The sequence below is a fragment of the Puntigrus tetrazona genome, chromosome 25 (genome assembly GCF_018831695.1).
Source record: "Puntigrus tetrazona isolate hp1 chromosome 25, ASM1883169v1, whole genome shotgun sequence".
Classification (NCBI taxonomy): domain Eukaryota; kingdom Metazoa; phylum Chordata; class Actinopteri; order Cypriniformes; family Cyprinidae; genus Puntigrus; species Puntigrus tetrazona.
In genome coordinates this window covers 13,331,900-13,350,770 of record NC_056723.1, presented here as the reverse complement: position 1 = coordinate 13,350,770, position 18,871 = coordinate 13,331,900, and the positions used below count along the sequence as shown (strand labels likewise).

Here is an 18,871-nt window from a genome sequence, read left to right as displayed (position 1 = left end):
GAAAAACAGCAGGGCATTGTGGGATTGTGGAGGTTTCAGTGGCTCTGTGGACAACACTTCTTTTTTTTTAATTTTTTTTTTATATATATATATATATATATATATATATATATATATATATATATATATATATATATATATATATATATATATATATATATATATAAAAAACGTGAAAAATATATAAAATGTAAAGGTCAAAAAGCATGATCATAATATAAAGCTTGTATTCAACTCACTGTATTTATGAACTGCATTTTTTTGCATTTTCTATATTTGCTTCAGTGATATCTCTCTTATAATATATGTATTCAAGCACCAAATATTTATGCATTTAAAAAGACAACGTTTTGCATGTCCTAAAATTTAACCAGAAGTGCACAAAGGTAGTATATAAAAGCCGCTCTGAGACACAATTATAGAGTTTACAGAGGATGCAATCCCAGAATGCACTGCGCAGAAGATGGAATTCAGAAAAACCGCTGACTATAAAAATAAACAGTCCATTTTATTCTCAGTATTTGTGTTTAGAACTCTGGTGACTCTCAAGTGATGGACACTATTCATGGAGTTCGCTGGATTAGTGTGCCGTCTGCTGAGATAACGGACACTGTGCACTAGTGAGTTCACTCGCTGCGGACTCTCCTCACATTTCCTGATCAACGGTGTGAAATTCGGGAGGTTAATGCCAGGCGTGCGACCTGTGGTGCATTCTGGGAGTGAGCCGAGGCCAAACAGACGGGACTGTGTCACTCAGAGCTGTAAAAGACGTGAAGCGTGTGTTTTAAAGCATTCACGGGCCCCTGCTTCCTCCTCAGGGTTATTAAAGCAAGCCCCAAGCCGACTTTTGGGGGATTTTTCGGCGTTCATTCATCATTTGTAATTTTAAAGTGTTTCTGGAAAAGGATTACCGTAAATCAATTACAAATAAAATGAGAATTTATGTTATCATGATTGGATTTCTTGATTAATTACACTGATTTGATAATAATCTATATTTTGTTTAAATAGTATCCTGAGAAATATCGTTTTTTTCATAATTAATAATAATATTGTTGAGATACAATTACAGCTTTCATTTCCATTTAATCTTCATTTGTGGTTTCGTTATTTTTCAAGAATTTCTTTTGGTTCATTTTTTATTTAAATTGTATTTTAATTCAGCTAAAACCTTTTAAAATTTTATTTCATTTCAGTTCATATTTTGTTCTATTATATTACTATCTCAAGAGTTAAGTAATGGCATTTACTTATTATTTTTACTTAATTTTTAGTCTGTTTGTTTAGTTAACGATAATAACCCTTTCAAGTATGCATGTATTTAGTTAAAAGAAATTTACTGAATTTCCTAAAATGTGAAATTATAAATCATTTTGATAAGCTAAATTTGTTGCAGACATAAATTGATGTTAACAGATCAGATATTCTCATCACATTATCTGGCTCTTTTGTTCATAATTCATCATATGCACATATTATATACACAAATGCATTAAATTAAAAAAGTAATAAATATTACAATTAGAGGTATAAATAATTACTCACATTAGATATTGTTTTTTTGTTTTTTTTTTAAAGAAAGGGTCATTTTAAAAATATATACTAAAACAAAAAACCCTGATATTTACTCTGCATGTTGATTTTTTTTTTTTAAATAAAAATAATAGATTGTAGATTACCTCTAACAAAAATCCAGCAGATTAGCAAACCCAGGCTGTTCCTGTGACACAACAGGCGGCGTATTCGTCAGCAAACGCGTGTGTTCAGAAACCTGCTCTAATGGCCGAGCAGCCCCTGCCTAAGCCCTGTTATTCCCTTATTTATTTATTTCTGATAGTTAGTTCCCGCGGAGCTCGCAAAATTAATGTCAGCCGGCAGAAAATAGACATGGAAAGCTAAAATTCAGCACTTTCTGCCCACAGAAGTTATTTGTCAAGCTAACAAGGAGTCGAGGAGGCGCCCCGTTCCTGGGAAAATATATGCCATCGAATCTCCAACGAGGAGGAGGAGGAGAAGAAGAAGAAGAGCCAGGCATGGGTGGAGAGATGGAGAGATGGAGGGAGGGTCACAGACACACCTGTCCTTACTGACCAGAGAAAAAAACACTATATAAGCACACGAACGACAGTTATATACTGTATACATCTCCAACGCCAGCCTCGAGGTCTTGTGTGTTCAACTTGAGCCGCTCATGAGTCGCTCGTCCGTTATATAAAATATATGACAGGCAAGGAGCATTACAAACGTTGGTTAAATGAAGATTCATGCCTAGTTCTTTGAAATGTAATATTTGTATTTATGTTCAATGCATTTATTAACCTGATAACAGGTTTTTACTTAATGACTGTTAAGATGTCATGTGGTGTAACCAAGTAAAAAAAAATAAATAATATTTGATAAATATTTTCTTTACATATTGAAGTGTGTGAGACACACACACACACACAGTATACAATTTAAAAAATAATTACATATATTCATTTTGTTATTTTATACTTATTATTACTTATTATTATTGCGTATATAAACTTTTCTTAAATGTACACATGCATGTGTTTTTGTTTATATATAGATAACATACAGTACACACACATAACGAGTAAACAAACTTCTTTTTAATGCAATTATTTGCGATTAATCGTTTGACAGCACTACAATTTCATTGGGTTATTCCATTTGACAGGCTGAACTAAGCTTGTTGTGTCAACTTAACTTTTTAAAAGGCTTGACCTCGACGCGCTCACTCTCACCAGAATGTCTTTTTGTGTTTTTTCTTGCCACGTGAAAAAAAAAAAATGTCTTTCTGTATGTCGGTTACTCCACACTGACCGAGTAAAACGTTAACGCAAAGAAATAGCTTCTTTTCCCCCACAAATAAATCGCGTTGTGAAAAATTACTAACTGAAAAATGAACGATTAAACAAAAACAATCAAACTTAAAATGATACTTACTTTCTTTATGCCAACATTTTAACGCAATAAATAAATATTGCATCACTGACCCCGTCTCTGTTTAATAAAACCCTACAGAGAGAGAGTGTTAGAGGAAAGACCAAGGGCAGGGGAAAAAAAAAAAAAAAAAAAAAAGAAAAGAAAAGAAAATGTGTGAGGCGGTTGAAGGAGAGAGAGAGAGAGAGGATGGATGCTACAGGCTACAGGACGCATTAATGACTCTGAGGGCTGCGTTTTGTGGGAAATATCCGCGCTTTGATCAGAGAAATCCTACAAAAACAACACTAAACGTCTCCCAAACATAAAGACGCCGATGCAAGAAATGGCTAAACGTCCCCAGTCCACCCACAGCGAGCTTCTTCTATCCTTGGTTTCTTGCCCTGCTGTTGACTGAGCTCGTGACGGGACGGTTTCCCGGGCCCGAAGCGAGCCGTAGGTCAACACAGAAACCTCTCTCCTTGAGTCTGGCTGTATTTTTAACCACACGGACCGAGCGGGTGTCTTCAGGAGGTGCTGCTAAATATAACTCATATCCTTACTGGCTTTGGTTACATTCAACATACGAACACACACACACACACGCGCGCGCGCGCGCGCATGCACGCAGCGGACGGTACGAGGTTAGAGAACGAATCCGAGCACACGCTTATAATAAATCGTTTCAAACGACAAGTAACAGAAGCAGAATCTCGTTTCACAATCGTTAACACAACAACATGCCATAGAGTCACAAAACGCGACAAACGTGGTGCCTACTTCCTGTGCCCCTGATTGTGACCTCACCTTTGAGTTTCATTACACCGGAAATGTGTGGTTAAATGCCAGCAAATCAACACAGAACACTGATACCGTCCTATCAGATTCACCCTCAGCTCAAAACACACACACACACACACACACACACTGTACTAATCTTACAGACAGCAGGCAACGTTCATATTAAACTTACTATAACTAACATTCACAAAAACCCATTTTTATCATTAGACTGAAAGCAAAAGACATACATACATTATGTATGTGTGTGCATATATATATATATATATATATATATATATAAATAATGATAGAGGACATTTCTGATCAGTTTAACACACTGGAAGTAGATGTACAAACTAGGCTCAAGAAACTCGCAGAGCCTAAACATCATAAACTAGCCACACGGTTATTATAACAAGCCTGCTAGTCACTGGTTATTATTTCGGCTGATAGTTAGACACAAGTTTACGCATTCACTCTGCACTATATATACTGCAAATACGCTATATATGAGAATATGACTCAAACGTTACGCCTAGGGTTTTGTTGGTTATAACACAAATGAGAAATGTATATGATTTATAATTAAACATGGAAGATATTCATTCTTATTGAATTGATAATTAGTTTTGTAAAACCAAGCAAATGAAATAAAAACATACACATACATATATACTAATATTATGTGTATTATGTACAATAATTTCATTTGCAAAGAAGTTTCTCAATGATAATAAAAGGCACTTTCATTTTAAATAGTGATATTTCAGTTTGTTAAACGCAGAAAAAACTTGTAGCCTATTTTTTTTCCCTCTCCATACAGGATTAAATATTTATAAATAAGGATTAGAATAATTTTCACCTGCACAGAATACTGAAATCTTCGCTCTTACCTCAGACTGCAGGGGCAAAGGGCAGGGGTCAGAGGTCATATCACAGGTGTAGAAACTTTCGTGACGTCCTTTCGTGATGAACAAGATGTGCAAAAGACAGAAAGATTAAAAACAAGGATTAATATGATACCATACCGTTCAGATATAAAATAAAAAAAGTAATAATTTTTATGTATATATATATATATATATATATAAAAAAATTATATATATATATATATATATATATATATATATATATAATAACAGAGATATAGAGATATAGAAGTGTGTGTATGTGTCAAAGGCCTTGTTTAAGCATATTATACATAAAGCACGACTCACAAAAACTATGAATGCAATTAATCTGCAAACTGCTGTGTAAATAACACTTTCCTCTCTCACGTGCAGTGCTAAACAGAGTTAAAGTTAGCGGCACGTATCCCCTACAGAGCCCGTTAAACCCCGCGACCCAGTTCACTTCACAAAGCCATTCATTCCTTTCTGTAATCACCGAGTGACCTCTCACCTCAGCACAGCACACATTCGTGTTTACAGCGCGGTCTGTTAGACTCAAATATCTCCAAAAAAAGACTAACGGCCACGGGACAGCGTTCAAACGCGGCGACAGCGGCTTTAATACAAACGGCTCGCCGAACACGTGCCGCGATACGTCGATAACTTCCGTGTTGACGCGCAGTCGACACCACAGAAGAAGAAACTCGACGCTAATACACTAATAAAACGCTATTTTTTGTGTGGAAAGTGCAACGTTAAATCTCAGCTCGTGTTAAAAACGTCGTCGGTTATTAACGCGACGTTCCCTTCCTTTTTTTGTTTAATCCAGGCTCACCGGAAACACGTGATTGCGACGACGTTAATACGAAATGGTTGTCGCTAGTTTCTTCCACGGCGCAACGTCCAGTAGGTGGCGCTAAAAAAACCGCTCGGCGTACGCGAAAGTTTAGAAATGAAAGCTTATGACGAAGCGGCGTAAAAACAACAAAATAGCAAACATAACGTACTAAACCTAGTCGAAAGCAGTAACGAAAGAGAGACAACCGTGCACTTTTAACGTACTGTAACTCTTTATCGAGCGTCAGGACTCTCTACCAGGGGAGCCATGGAGCAAGTTTACCACGTCGTTTATCTAAAATGCCATGTTTAGCTCTGTGAAGCAAACATCATAATGTGTTTATATACAAATCGACTACTATAGGCTAATACTCTGAGGTCATAAAATATAATTTGAACCTGTGATTATGATTTGTTGGTGTTTTTGGCGTTCTGGTATTCATTTTAGCTGGAAATTGCATGTACCCGTGCATTTTTGGAGTTTAGCATAAAAATAAAAGCAGCTAAATAAAGTCATGAGCGTTTGCGCCCCCCTTTTTTTTTTAAGTTGAAACACTTTTTTCCATCAGTTTATATATTTTGTATGTGTCTGGGCTGAAGTCGCTATCCACTCCTGTTGTGTGGAAACTAGCAGCCTGGAGATTGTGCTTAGCTTCCCTTCTAATGTTCGACTGGGGACAAAAATAATCGAAAAAGAGCGACACGTTTCACTTTTGAGTGCTCTTGAGGTGCAGATGGAGTCCTTCGGTAGCAGCGGTGTGGTAACGCCCAGTGTTGTGAAGCGAAACTTTGTCGTTTTATTGATACGAGTGGCACAGAGCGGCTCAAGGACTTGCTTTTGTTTTCACATTCACCTCACTGTTGTGCTCTCTGCCACAGGACATGACATCACTCGCCCGGGGTCACGGCCCGCCACCGACTCCACGGTAAAAAAGAAAAGGGGGGAGAGAGACGAAGACGAGAAAAGAAAGACTTGGGAAGCGGTGCTCTGTAGGTCACCTTGCCTGGCTGAGAGATCAATGTCGCTTTGACTCGCTGGTTAAAGAGAGAGAGAGAGAGCGAGAGACTGCAGCCCAGACACCTTGCCAGTAAATCACCTTGCCAGCTTCATTGAGATGCAGGTATAACACAGGATGGGCACAAGGCCAAAGCCTACAATACACACACACACACACACACACATATACACTCGTCTATAGGCTCTTCCTCAAACTCTAACATACTTCAGCAATAAAAGGGATAATTCAGGAATTTCAGTGATTTCCAGAGAAAGCTGTTTAGCTTTATAAGATGTGGGAAACAGTGCACAAACGGGCTCTGTTAGATGATCGCGGACGTGAGTTAAAGGGAGGATTCGATAAGATGTGCGTATGATACAATAGGCTATATTGTTAAATGAGTTCATGCATGAATAAGATGTTAAAAATAATTAGAAAATAATAACGTCACGAGACTTTTAATCAATATGTATATATATATATATATATATATATATATATATATATATATATATATATATATATAAGTCATTATAGATGTGAGTTGAAAGAAAAAAATGTGGAGAAAAAATGATAATAACCAACAATATAAATAAATATAATGAATAAATATGGGTGTGACAACAAGGGGTAGTTCATGAACAAAATAAATATGTGTGTGTGTGTGTGTGTGTGTGTGTGTGTGAGAGAGAGAGAGAGAGATAGAGAGAAACTGTACATTTTAATAATTAATAAACGAGCAGACATAAATGAAAAAGAAATAAGCGCGTGTGAAAGTGGTACTTCAAAAATGAGGAAAAAATAGAATAAATTATGCAATTAAATGAAATAATTTGCTAAATACGACAGAAAAAGAAAGTGGCTTTACCGTGTGTATAAATGGCCGAAATGTCACGATTTTCTATTTTTTGACCTCGCAACAATAAGGTCAACGCGTGTGACGAACATTACCGCAAACGATATTTTCATCATCTGTAATTACTGACACTTCCGTACAGCGTTAGATTATTCTTTTTTTTTTCTTTCCGAAGCCTCACTGCGCGTAAAAGAGCAGCACGAACCTTCTACCGAACCTCTCCTTTTCAAATTTCCGTTCTCGTCCGCGAACGAAGCGAGGCCGAACAGATTACAGACGAGCTACTCGTTCACTTGATTATGAACACGTATTAGTCGTACATCCTTTCCTCGTTTCCCGTGAGCTGTCCCTTTAACCCGCGGCCCCCGTGATGATCTAACGCACGGCTGCTCTTCAAAAACAAACACTCGGGCATCTCTCCTTGAAGCGCACAGAAAGCTCCCGAGCTCGGGCAATCAACACAAACACGTCCATTCCCCGGTGTAACGGTGGAGGGAAAGTTAAATTATTATCTTTTCAAATAGCTGCTCCATAACTCAGGTTTACGGAAGGCAGAGCGGGGGGTCGGATGATGGACGCGCGTGGCAGGGACATAAACTCCCTCCTTTAAATCACTCTAAATGGAAATGTTTAGCGTGGAGAGATGCAGATGAGCTCGGATCCTGAGCTTGTTTTTGTGCCATGCGATGCTTCGGCGCCGACCGCCGAAAGGAAGCGCATCCGGAAAACACGGCCTCCTTTAAATAAATATATATATATATATATATATATATTAATCATCGCGATGTCTACAATTACGCCGTTCGGATTTGTCTTCCCAGAATTTCTCAGAGGCTTTACACTCGTCGCAGTGGTTTTTAATCCAGGCCGTGAAGGGGGAAAAAAAAAGCTAAAAATCGACTCCCGACGTCTGATATGATTAAAGATATTACCCTGTAACGCTGCAGTATGTAAATGATTGAAATGCCAATATGCACGAGTTGAACTGTGATTTCCTATTGTTGACCTCGGATGCAAAAGACCGATATCGTGACAGAAGACAACTATATTATCTGTAATAACCTAATCAGGATCGCCCGCAACCAATGATTAGGGCACATATGGTGTCAATATCCCGCCGCTGATTGAATTAAGCGTGCGTGGATTGGTGTGAAAGCATCGGCCTGTGTGTGTGTGTGTGTGTTAGACGCATGTCGGTTACGGAGCCGAGGTGTGAAGAAACGCACGGCGTGTGTAATGAAACCCACAGACTTCATTCACGAGCCGAAATGAAATGTTTGCTTCGTCTATGCTAATGCGCTCCGTCATCAGGAGCCGCTAAACAGGACGCGTCCCGATGCATCGTGATGTTGGATAACGCCGCTCGAGTTTGGAAAAGTTTTAAACAGGCGAAGCCGGATCGGTGGGAGAGCGCGGGCCGCGGCGTTAGCTGGGATTAGCATTTAGTCTGATTTACACCGATGCGTTTGTGTGGTTTAAAAGCCAACGTGCTGAAATGATGTTCAAAGTATGTCGTGGTTTTCTAAAGCAGACGCCGAAAGTGAATGGATGAATGCGTAAACAAATACATACGTGTGTGTTATTTAAATGTGAGTAATGTACATGTGCAAATGAAATAGAATCAAATAGACGTGCTGAATTCATATCGCATAAAAAGATGAATGAATGTATTATTTAAACAATGAAAGAATGAATAAATCAATTAAAATAATATTTAAATATCTAAACGTGCATTATTTTTCTGTTTTATTCATCTACTTCTTTATTTAATTCCGTAGTGTATTATATTTTTTGTGAACTATCCCTTTTACTTACATAATTATCTTATTTATTTTTTTAATGTATATATCTACTCGTTTATGTAAATTATTATTATATGTACTGTTTCTCACACACACACACACAATATATGTGTGTTTTTGTTGCGTGTGTGAAACTGTACATAGGTATAAACACACACACACACACACATGATATATGTGTGTGTGTGTGTGTGAGTTTGTGTAAAGTAGTTATGTTGCAGTTTTTTAAAGCAGATACCAAAATACGTTTCAACGCAAGCAAAAAATATAGAATAACTAATAATAAATAATAACAATAAACTTATAAACATAAAACATGGCTAAAAAACTGGAACTAGAGGTATGTTTCTAAAAATATTAATAATAATCTAATGGAACAGAAAAAAAAGAAGCAATACTGAACTGGTAAAACTGCACCAAAAGTATAATATTAAGTGTAATATCTACTTTTAAAAAAAAAAAAAGCTAAAAAGCTGTAAATAGATGTTCATTTAGAAAACTGTAAAAGCACAACTGTAATAGAAAAAGACGTCCAGTCTGCACCTGCTGTCTGGTACAGCGTGTCTCTACACTTCTGACTTATAACGCTGATGTCATTAAACAGTTTTGCGTTTTGACCTCATCAAACAGAAAAGCCATAAATTACATGCGCCGCAAGCCACTCGAAGGCAGTCGAAGCCCAGCTGGGGAAAATCACCAATGATTCATCAATTTAAAGGAGCAGAAACAAGGTCTTTTCTCCACTATTAATCATGCAAGAAATCATTGTGCTTTCCACGGCGTGGACCATGCAGCCTTTCCCCTGAGCTCTCAGCCCAGTGCACGAATTCCTCCGAACGCCGTGCGTGTGCGTCATCCGCTTGATATTCAAATCATCATTGTGCTGATGAGCCACTATGTTTTCACCCAACGCCCTAAATACAGACGTCCCCCCACCACACACACACACACACACACACACACTTCTTTTCACTTTCTTTCCAGCTGTGCGCCCACATCCTGTGTGCTGTGACAATGAGAGGGGAAGCTTGACTCACTCTTCTAATTATTTTGGGGCTGATAATAGCGATGGCCTGAGAGAACGAATGACGGGCCCGAAGAGATAAAGAAGCCGAAAAGTCAAAGAAGGTTGGAGAAAACAAAAACGAGACGTGACATTGAGAAACGGACCGGTGTTTGAGATCAGTGGAGGTTGTGGTGTGCAGACAGCGTCAGATCGCGAACCCACGAATTTTGTTTTTAGCTTTATAAAGCACAGAAACACCAGGACCCGTTTGTTTTGGTGAGCTCTGAGTGAGAGTATATGCTAATCGCATTTCTGAGGTAACTAACAGAGCCACCGGTAGAAAGGAAGTAAAGTTATTAGCCTTTAAGTTCACAGCCAGGTTATTCTTATCCAAAGAAAGCTGTAATTTATGGAACTGACAGACTGCTTTCATTTTACTAAGCTCCAGTGATTTAGAGGCGAATCTGTTTGTCAAAATGACAGTTTTTGCGGTTTATGCTAGTTATTTAAATAGCAGTTTAAGCAGGTAGTCTCACTAAATAATGATTAACCAGGACAGCGAAACTAAACTGTCGTCGTGTGATAAGATGTGTTTGAACTGCGCGGTGGACCAAATTAGATTTTATTTTATTTTATTTTTTGTTTGTTTTTTTGGCGAAGCTAGTAACAGAACTAAATTTAAAAAAAAAAAAAAAAAAAAAAACGTAAAGGAGAGAGGAAAAAGTTCCCCTATTAAAATCAAGTGCTATTTAAATATAGGTTTTTGTCTTAAATGATTTTTTTTTTATTATGTCGAATCTGTCGTTAGTGAATTATTGAAAGATTCCGAAATAAACTCGCAGCGAGCGCAAACAAGTGCGAGCGCGTTTAGTCGTGCTTGTCAAACAGTGTAGCTGTACACCGGCTCCTGTTGGCTTTTTTTCACCTATAAATAATCGTATCTGTCATACGTTGTTTTAGTTCAATTACATATCGAGCAAATCCGATTCAAACGAGAATATTGCTCGTCTCGTCGAGCTCGAGCGACCTGCCACGCGGCAACAAGTGAAACCGTGAACTTTCCTCAGAACTATATTGCATTAAAAAATCATAAACTCTTATTTAATTTCCCAATCAGCACGTCTTGTCAAATACTGTATCCAGTGAATGTGTCGCATTTTAGGCGTGCTCTGATAAATAACACGAGGACGTTTGATTTTAAGCGTGTTAACGTTTATTGATGAATTATATACTGCTCCAGTTTGTACAGTCATTATTTGTCAATCCTAATCGATATCAAATATTAAAACGTTGTGTTGATGTGCACGTTAAACAAGAGCAAGGTTTTATTTCCCACCTGATGGAAGTAAATGTTTTACAGCATCGAGCTCCGAGATATCTGTAATAACTTGATTCATATTTTGATGCAAATCCTAATATAACAGTTTTGAATGCAGCATTTCGAGCGCGTGCAAGACAAACCCTTCATTTTTCAATATTTTTTCTCTTTAATGAGAACAATTTAGAGACACTTAAGTTCATTGGACAGTTCTGAATCGTTCATTTCACCACATTTTACGGTCAAGCAATACGCGGGGAGACATATTTGTCAAATCGCAAATCTTTCACAGTCTTTAAGTGCATCACAATGAGATGAGTTACAAATGTTTCAGGGGTTTAATAATGTCTCTTCTTTGGACAAAAAAAAGGACAGTCATACAGAATCACTCTTCTCGCCAAAACATGTTTCATAACTAAAATTGCCGTACAGAAAATGACAGGAGGTCGTCGCAAAAAAAAAAATAAAAATGATGGAGGAAATGTTTCGTGCGTTGGAGATGAAAAGATGACACTTTTTTTTTTTTTTTTTTTGCTCAGAGTCCAAAAAAAGTGGACAGGACCAGACAATGAGAATGCGATGAATGGGATTCATTTCAGTTCAGGTAAAAGAAAGAAAGAAAGAAAGAAAGTAAAACACCGGGAACCGACATGACCAGCACGCGGATCCGCCACACCGCGTCCGGTACACAAATAAATACATTACTGAACGAGTTCTTCACAACGACACAAAATGCGACGTGGTTCGAACGAAACACAAAGTCACGAGGAGATGAGTTCCACGCTTTCGACCTCGCGAAACCAGCGCGACGCGTCGCTCGAACCTTACCGAAAAGCGAACTTAAAAGTTACGAAATATCAAACGATCGCGCGTTACAGATTCAACCGAACAAGGGCGCGATGAAAAGAACTCTGCGGTGAGGGGAAACGTCCCACCGTCGTCCAAAAGCGCAGAGCGAAAGTTAAACTCTCTACGGCTCGATTTCTTCGTTACCGGATTAAAACGGATCTAAATTTTGCAGCAAAAAAAAAAAAAAATCAAAAATAAAAGTGAAGGGACTGCCCAATCCAACACAACGCGCGCGTAGCCTACGCAACTCACGCACACCGCTGCTCTAGTAAGTGCCGGTAAACTCACATGAAAAACTCCGGGGACGACGGGTTGTTGTCGCTGCTCGATCCGTTTTCTCTGAAGCCGCTGCTGATGAGCTTCTCGTACTTCTCTTTGTACGCGTCTCTCTCGCGCACCAGTCTGGAGATCTCCTGCTTGAGGTGGTCCACCTGCTGCAGCAGCTGGGTCTTCTCGCCCTCCAGGACGTGCCGCTGCTGGACCCGCTTGTAGCGACACGACTGCGCGTAGCCTCTGTTTTTGAGGGTCCTCCTCTTCTGTTTGAGCCGGATCACCTCCTCTTTGCTGACCCCCCGAAGCTGCCGGTTGAGCTCGCGCACGGACATGGTCACCAGCTGCTCGTCCGAGAAGCGATCGTCCAGGTGCATGTGCTGGTGGCCGGCCGGGTTGCCGCCGGACTGCACGCCGGGCGTCGGGTGGTGACCCGCCGGGTGGTGGTGGTGGTGGTGGTGATGGTGCGGCGCGCCGTTCTGGGCTGCGGCGGCCGCGATGACCGCGGAGACCACCGCGGCGGCGGATCCCATCTCCTCGCCGGCCATGGCGCCTCCAGCGCCGGCTGCGCTGGCGAACTGCTGCCCTCTAGCATAGCCGTCGAAGCTCTGGAGCTGGTGACTGCTGTTGATCAGCGCCTCCACCGCGTCCTCGGGGCTGAAGCCCAAAGCCTCTGGGTTGAGCTGCTGTTGGTAGCCGGTCATCCAGTAGAAATCCTCCAGGTGCGCCTTCTGTTCGCTCCCGGAGCCCGGGCTGGGCGCCGAGAAGCTTGGGGAAGGGGGAACCGAGCTGCAAGGCGTGCTCATCGGGGTGGAAGACAGGGATCCCCCGGCGATCAGGCGGCTGCACTGGCTGATGCTGCGATCGGGCTCCACCGGCTCCTTTTTCACTTCAAACTTCATCAGATCGAAGTCATTAACATATTCCATGGCCAGGGGACTGGTGGGCAGGTCGGAGCTGCTCATTGCCAGTTCTGATGCCATCCTTTTGCTGTTGACAGTCCTCCAAAGGGGGTGAAGAGCAGCTGTCAAAGTGGTCGGGTTCGAGACAGCGTGAGCCAGCTTGATTTCTTTATTTAATTCTTCAAAAGCGGAGAAAAGGGTTCGCCGGCGCCGATTTATTTTTTTCAATTGACGCCTTTTCGCCTTTCGCGCAACAGACGCAGGAGCGCGCGCGTCTCCAGTTCCTCTCTCTTTGTGCGCGAGTGTCGACGCGTTTGAGTTGCGAACATTTAACACCGCATGGCTGCGCGGCGCCCTTTTTTTTTTCAATAGTTTCGCTGAAATGAAGACCGTAACATGTATGTGATTGGCAATTGGATGCTTGGCTGGAAAAAAAAAAGCACTCCGGGCTTGTTCTAGAGTTTTTAAAGGATCACCGAGCATAGGAGTATAAAAGCAATGCTGAGTTTTATAGCCGCCCTGACGTCAGGTTTGAAATACGAAATTGACTCGGACTCGTAGCCAATAGGCTCGCTGAATCCGGCGGTCAATTTACATACTAGAGAAGAAACAAAAGTTTTCCGAACTGTCAGAACTGACAGAGAGCTAAACGACGGCTTTAACTCTTTGTGGACGGTCGTTTTGTTTTTGGCCGTTTAAAGCAGGTAAAGCATCTTTTCATTCACTGTATTTTCCCCGCATCGCGCTTTCGTAAAGATTTATACACCGTACGGGCCTATCAATAAGCTTAAAATCATCATTTACGCTTAAGCACCTAATGCTTGTTTAAAGGACTCGTAATATTGACATTTATTAAAAGAAATCATTACTAACGTCTATAAATGTCACGCAAGTAATGTTTTAATCACGGCATCGGTTGAGCCACCCTACTGAAATCCTTTATAATAGGTTATCAGTATTTTTTAGCCTTATTGGACAGAAGAAGAAAAAAATACGCGACGCATACATTAGCGACAGATGTAACTACTAAAGCAATTAAAATGGCCATATGGGTTGCGCGGAGTACGCCTCTTTATGTTGTTTTAATGCGAATATGTTGATTTATTCGATTTTTTTTCCCTCCGCTGTCCCACAAAACGTGGTCGGGCTGCCGGACATGCCGTTTCAAAACTCAACAGCGCCCCCTTTCGGCTCGAGCCGGAGCGCAGCCGTTAGCGGAGCGCTTCATCAACCGCGTGTCACATCACGTTTAGCTTGTTTAAACCGCGCGGGGAGCAGTTTCGCGATGGCGCGTTAACGGATTTGGCTTCCGTTCGGTGTATTTAAATACGTTTGCGTGTGAGTCCAACCAAAAAGGGATTCATGCGCTCTAAATAGGACAATAACTCAAGGTACGTCTTGATAGTGTCAGTTAACTTTGTTAGCAAGGAGTTGAGTAGCTTTTAAATACGAGTGCACGAGTACCAATGTAGGTCAACCAATTACTAGGGCGCAAAAGTATATATATATATATATATATATATATATATATATATATATATATATATATATATATATAGGAGAGAGAAAGCCATCTTGATTTTCCATTATTGTTATGTACTGAGTAACACTAACGCACTGCATGCACTTAATTAGTAATTATTTGAGCAGCCTTAATCACACCGTTCTTGCCGTTTATTAAAGCGGCGTGCAGTGCGTCGTAACACAAGCACAGGAAAGCATGGCTCTCGCCTCTTGCTGCGCGCGCAAGCACCACACGCGCATCTCTTCAAGCGCTCAACACCCCGCTCTTTGCTGGAGGGTTTCTTCGCAAACAGGATTCCTCCTCAGCTCACGAGAGCAGACAATAAAGACGACGATCCTCACGGGAGGTATCGAAACGTGGTCGAGCCCTCCGCGGAAAAGCCGCGCCAGGAAGACAAGGCGAACTACAAAGCCGCCAGCGTAAAAAAAAAAATTAAAAATAAAAATAAACACAAGCCCAGAGTCCCAAAAGGAAGTAAATATTCTCTTAGTCTCAGCGACTGTTCTCGGGGACCCGGACCTAGAAAATCAACATATTATTTCATTAATTAGATCACCCAACAAAAGCCTTCGGAGGCCGTTCAGAGGCTCTGAATAAATATTGAATTTATGTCCCTTCTGACTGTATAACCGCTCAACAATCAAGAGAAATAAAGAGTCCCAGATATATATATAAAAAAAATATGTTCTCGACTAGTTTTTTTCTGCTGCTTTACAGCAATGGAAATACAGTTAGCAATGTATCCTATGGCTTTAACGTGCTTTTAACGTCACGGGAGTGGTGTACGTCGTAACCACGTGACCATGAGGGCCCTGCAATTAGTGCACTTCGGATGAAACGCGTCTGCTAATTGAGCTCGTGCGGCTAACACCGATGCTGGGAAATATTTATACTCGGCTTATGCTGTGGGGTGAACCCCGACATACTGTTTACATGAATAAAACAAATGAGATTGAGATTTTATGTGCTGTCATGATTTATAAATCCACTGTGAGTGTGTGTGTGTGTGTGTGTGTGTGTGTGTGTGTCATTTCGAATACATCACCTGATGAAAGAACTGTGTTTACTGGCTTGTATTGTCAGAGCGGGCTTCATTCCTTTCACTTGTGTAATGTAATGTTATATAGTTGTGTGTATTTATATATGTGTGCATACACACACACACTCAAACATGTTTATTAATTATGCACATATAAAGACAGTATACATAACAAATATTCATAAATTTATATTCATATACATAATATTTTTATGTGCGTTTTATATATATATATATATATATATATATATATATATATATATATATATATATATATATACATACACACACACACACACACATATATATATATATATATATATATATATATATATATATATATATATATATATATATATATATATATATATATATATATATATATATATATATATATATATATATATATATATATATATATATATATATATATATATATATATATATATATACAATATAAATTAATAATAATATTACAATCAAAATTAAAATACAGTTTTTTTATTAGATTTTTATTATTTAGTGATTTTTATATATTGTTTTTTTAACACATTAGTTAAAGGCATAATATCTAAAAGTGAAATGTTTTTGACTGGTTTCATAATACTTTCTTTTTTTAATTACCGGAAGAATGCAAGCAGATAAGCACGGCAAAAAAACCCAAAAAAACATAAAATTGCCAAAACTTAACAAAATCAAATTCAAAACACTATCAAAAATTGTAGCAGTACATCAGTGAAACTGAAAGAATACAGAGTTATAACGAGTTTTGCTGGTATTAATTAATGCATTTAGCTCGATTCATTCATGCTAAATATTACTTTTGACTTATATTTGGTTAATTTAGTGCCTTCAGGGAATGCTTGCAATGGTACCAGGTTGTGTCACAGTTATGCCTTCTGCATCATTGTATAACTATTACAGCTGTAATGAAAATGAACTTGATTTGTTAACATTTCAAGAGCGTTCGCCTCCTTTCAGAGTGTTTGGTGAGTATCAGCGATTGCTGTGGGGGCGGGAGACCCTTCTGATCAATGACAGAGAGAGAGAGACTTCCTCTAATCTACTAAGATTCATCATATCCCATTTCCTGGCTCTTCACGTTCATACGAGCACATTACCAAGGTCTTTGTTAATGAGAGATTTTATGACCTTTCTGAATTCACCCCCCCCCTCGAGAATATTGATGAATATTGTTTAAAAATAACGGGCCGTATGATTTACAGTTCATCCGCATACATTTAATTATCGTAACCATTACCGAGTTCTCCCATTGTTTTGAGCAATGGCCTCAGCTGTGAGCGAGAGCTCGCGATTTGTTTCGTTTTTTGTTTTTTTTTGTTTTTTTTCCCCCCCGCGGGCGTCAGTGGGCCTTCGAAACTTTTCCGTTTTCCTGCGACGCCCTTGCTCTGAAAGACGCGATCCGGGCGGATGATTATATTCCGTCTGAAGATGTGAAAACGGCTTCATCGCTCTCCAAAGCCTCAAAAGCCTTTTAGAAGCTAATTCATATTTAAACAGCGATCGATATTTAGTCCACTCAGAAACGGTCTGCACTGCGGCGGGGATTTTTTCGGCTGATCAATAAAAGTGATAATAATGTAAACTCATTTCTTTACATTTTCTACAGAAACAGCGGGGGTGTTTGAATGCGACGAGAAGAACAAGACGAGAAGTTGTATATTTACATGTATTGCATTTTTCTACTAGTTACTTGAAACGCACATAAATTCATAGTAGAATTTTTAATTCGTTTTCTTAGTGTTTGTCATCTAGATGAATCAAAAAGGTCAGGTGGTGCGACCACGATTTTACTTAAAATGAAACAATTTCCTCAACATGCATAATTAAAAAAAAATAAATAAATCTCAATCATTTGTGTTTAGAGACAAAGTCTTTCCTTTTTTACCTTTTTTTTTTAATTTTTGTTAATATTATTTAAATTCAGTTTAATTTTTTGAATAAAAATGAGATCTACACAAACTGAAAAAAAATAACATTCTGTAAAATTTTGTTTCTAAACACATAAATTAATTACTAAAACAATGGCATGCATGATATGGAAATTAATACATTTTAAGATAAATCACGGTCCAGCTACCATTTTTTTTAAACGATAGCCTGTCCATCTAAATGGAAAAAAACAAACACTAAAATCACTTTTTTTATTTAAAAAATTAGTATAAATTTATGTTTGATGTTGAATTTATGTTGAATGTTTGAACAATTGGGAGAGATTTTTTTTTGCATTCGAAAAATCTCAAGTTTGCTTGTCGAAAATCCTTATACCTCATTGACCCCCAGCAGAATATCGCTTCTAAACCTCGGATGCTCGTTTAATGTCACGGATAGGTTCATTCGAGAGAAGATCTGTCTCATCACGATAGGTGCGCTAGACGTAAACATTCTCCATTGAACTTTAATAAAGCTACTGAATGAAAAGCAATCCACCATTATCGGGATTATGGCGACATTCATTCATTATACAATCCCAGTGGGTGACTAGCTTAATATTCACTCACAATCCCTGTTTAACAAAGTCTATTAAATCCCGAGCTTAGCACAAATGAACGCCGTGATTTCAATGAACTCATTTGAAGAACATTTAATTACCAGTTATGGAAAAATGAAATGTTTCTCCATAGGGTTTTTTTTTTTTTAACTAAGTGGTGTATCTTTTTTGTAATAGAATGGAGGCGACATAAAAGCTATTACCAGGTTGGCGTTCACCGCGGCGTCTCTCTGTGCGATGTTTTATGAAGGGAATAAAAAAATGCAGATTAACATAGTGAGCTTCGACTCACGGAAACAAAGTGCAGTAATTGAGCAGCGGCTTCTTGCTTTTTAGAGTTAATATTCTCCTTTCGC

At 39.0% G+C, this 18,871-nt stretch overlaps 1 protein-coding gene across 2 annotated transcripts in view; it reads right to left on the bottom strand.

Annotated features, from left to right (window-relative positions):
• Positions 1-14,951, bottom strand: part of mafb (v-maf avian musculoaponeurotic fibrosarcoma oncogene homolog b (paralog b)) — a 62,707-nt gene extending 47,756 nt beyond the window's left edge. The window contains exons 1-2 of one of the 2 annotated variants that reach the window (XR_006248029.1): positions 5,113-5,424; positions 4,605-4,672 (exon numbers count right to left, since the gene is read on the bottom strand). Coding sequence is in view for 1 of the 2 variants with exons in the window: in XM_043227628.1 (XP_043083563.1) it covers positions 4,645-4,672; positions 12,556-13,922 (1,395 nt within the window). In the remaining variant the exon portion in view is untranslated. Of the gene's footprint in view, positions 1-4,604; positions 4,673-5,112; positions 5,425-12,555 lie in introns of those variants that run through there. The other variant, XM_043227628.1, reaches the window with a different exon arrangement.
• Positions 14,952-18,871: the final 3,920 nt, after the last annotated feature.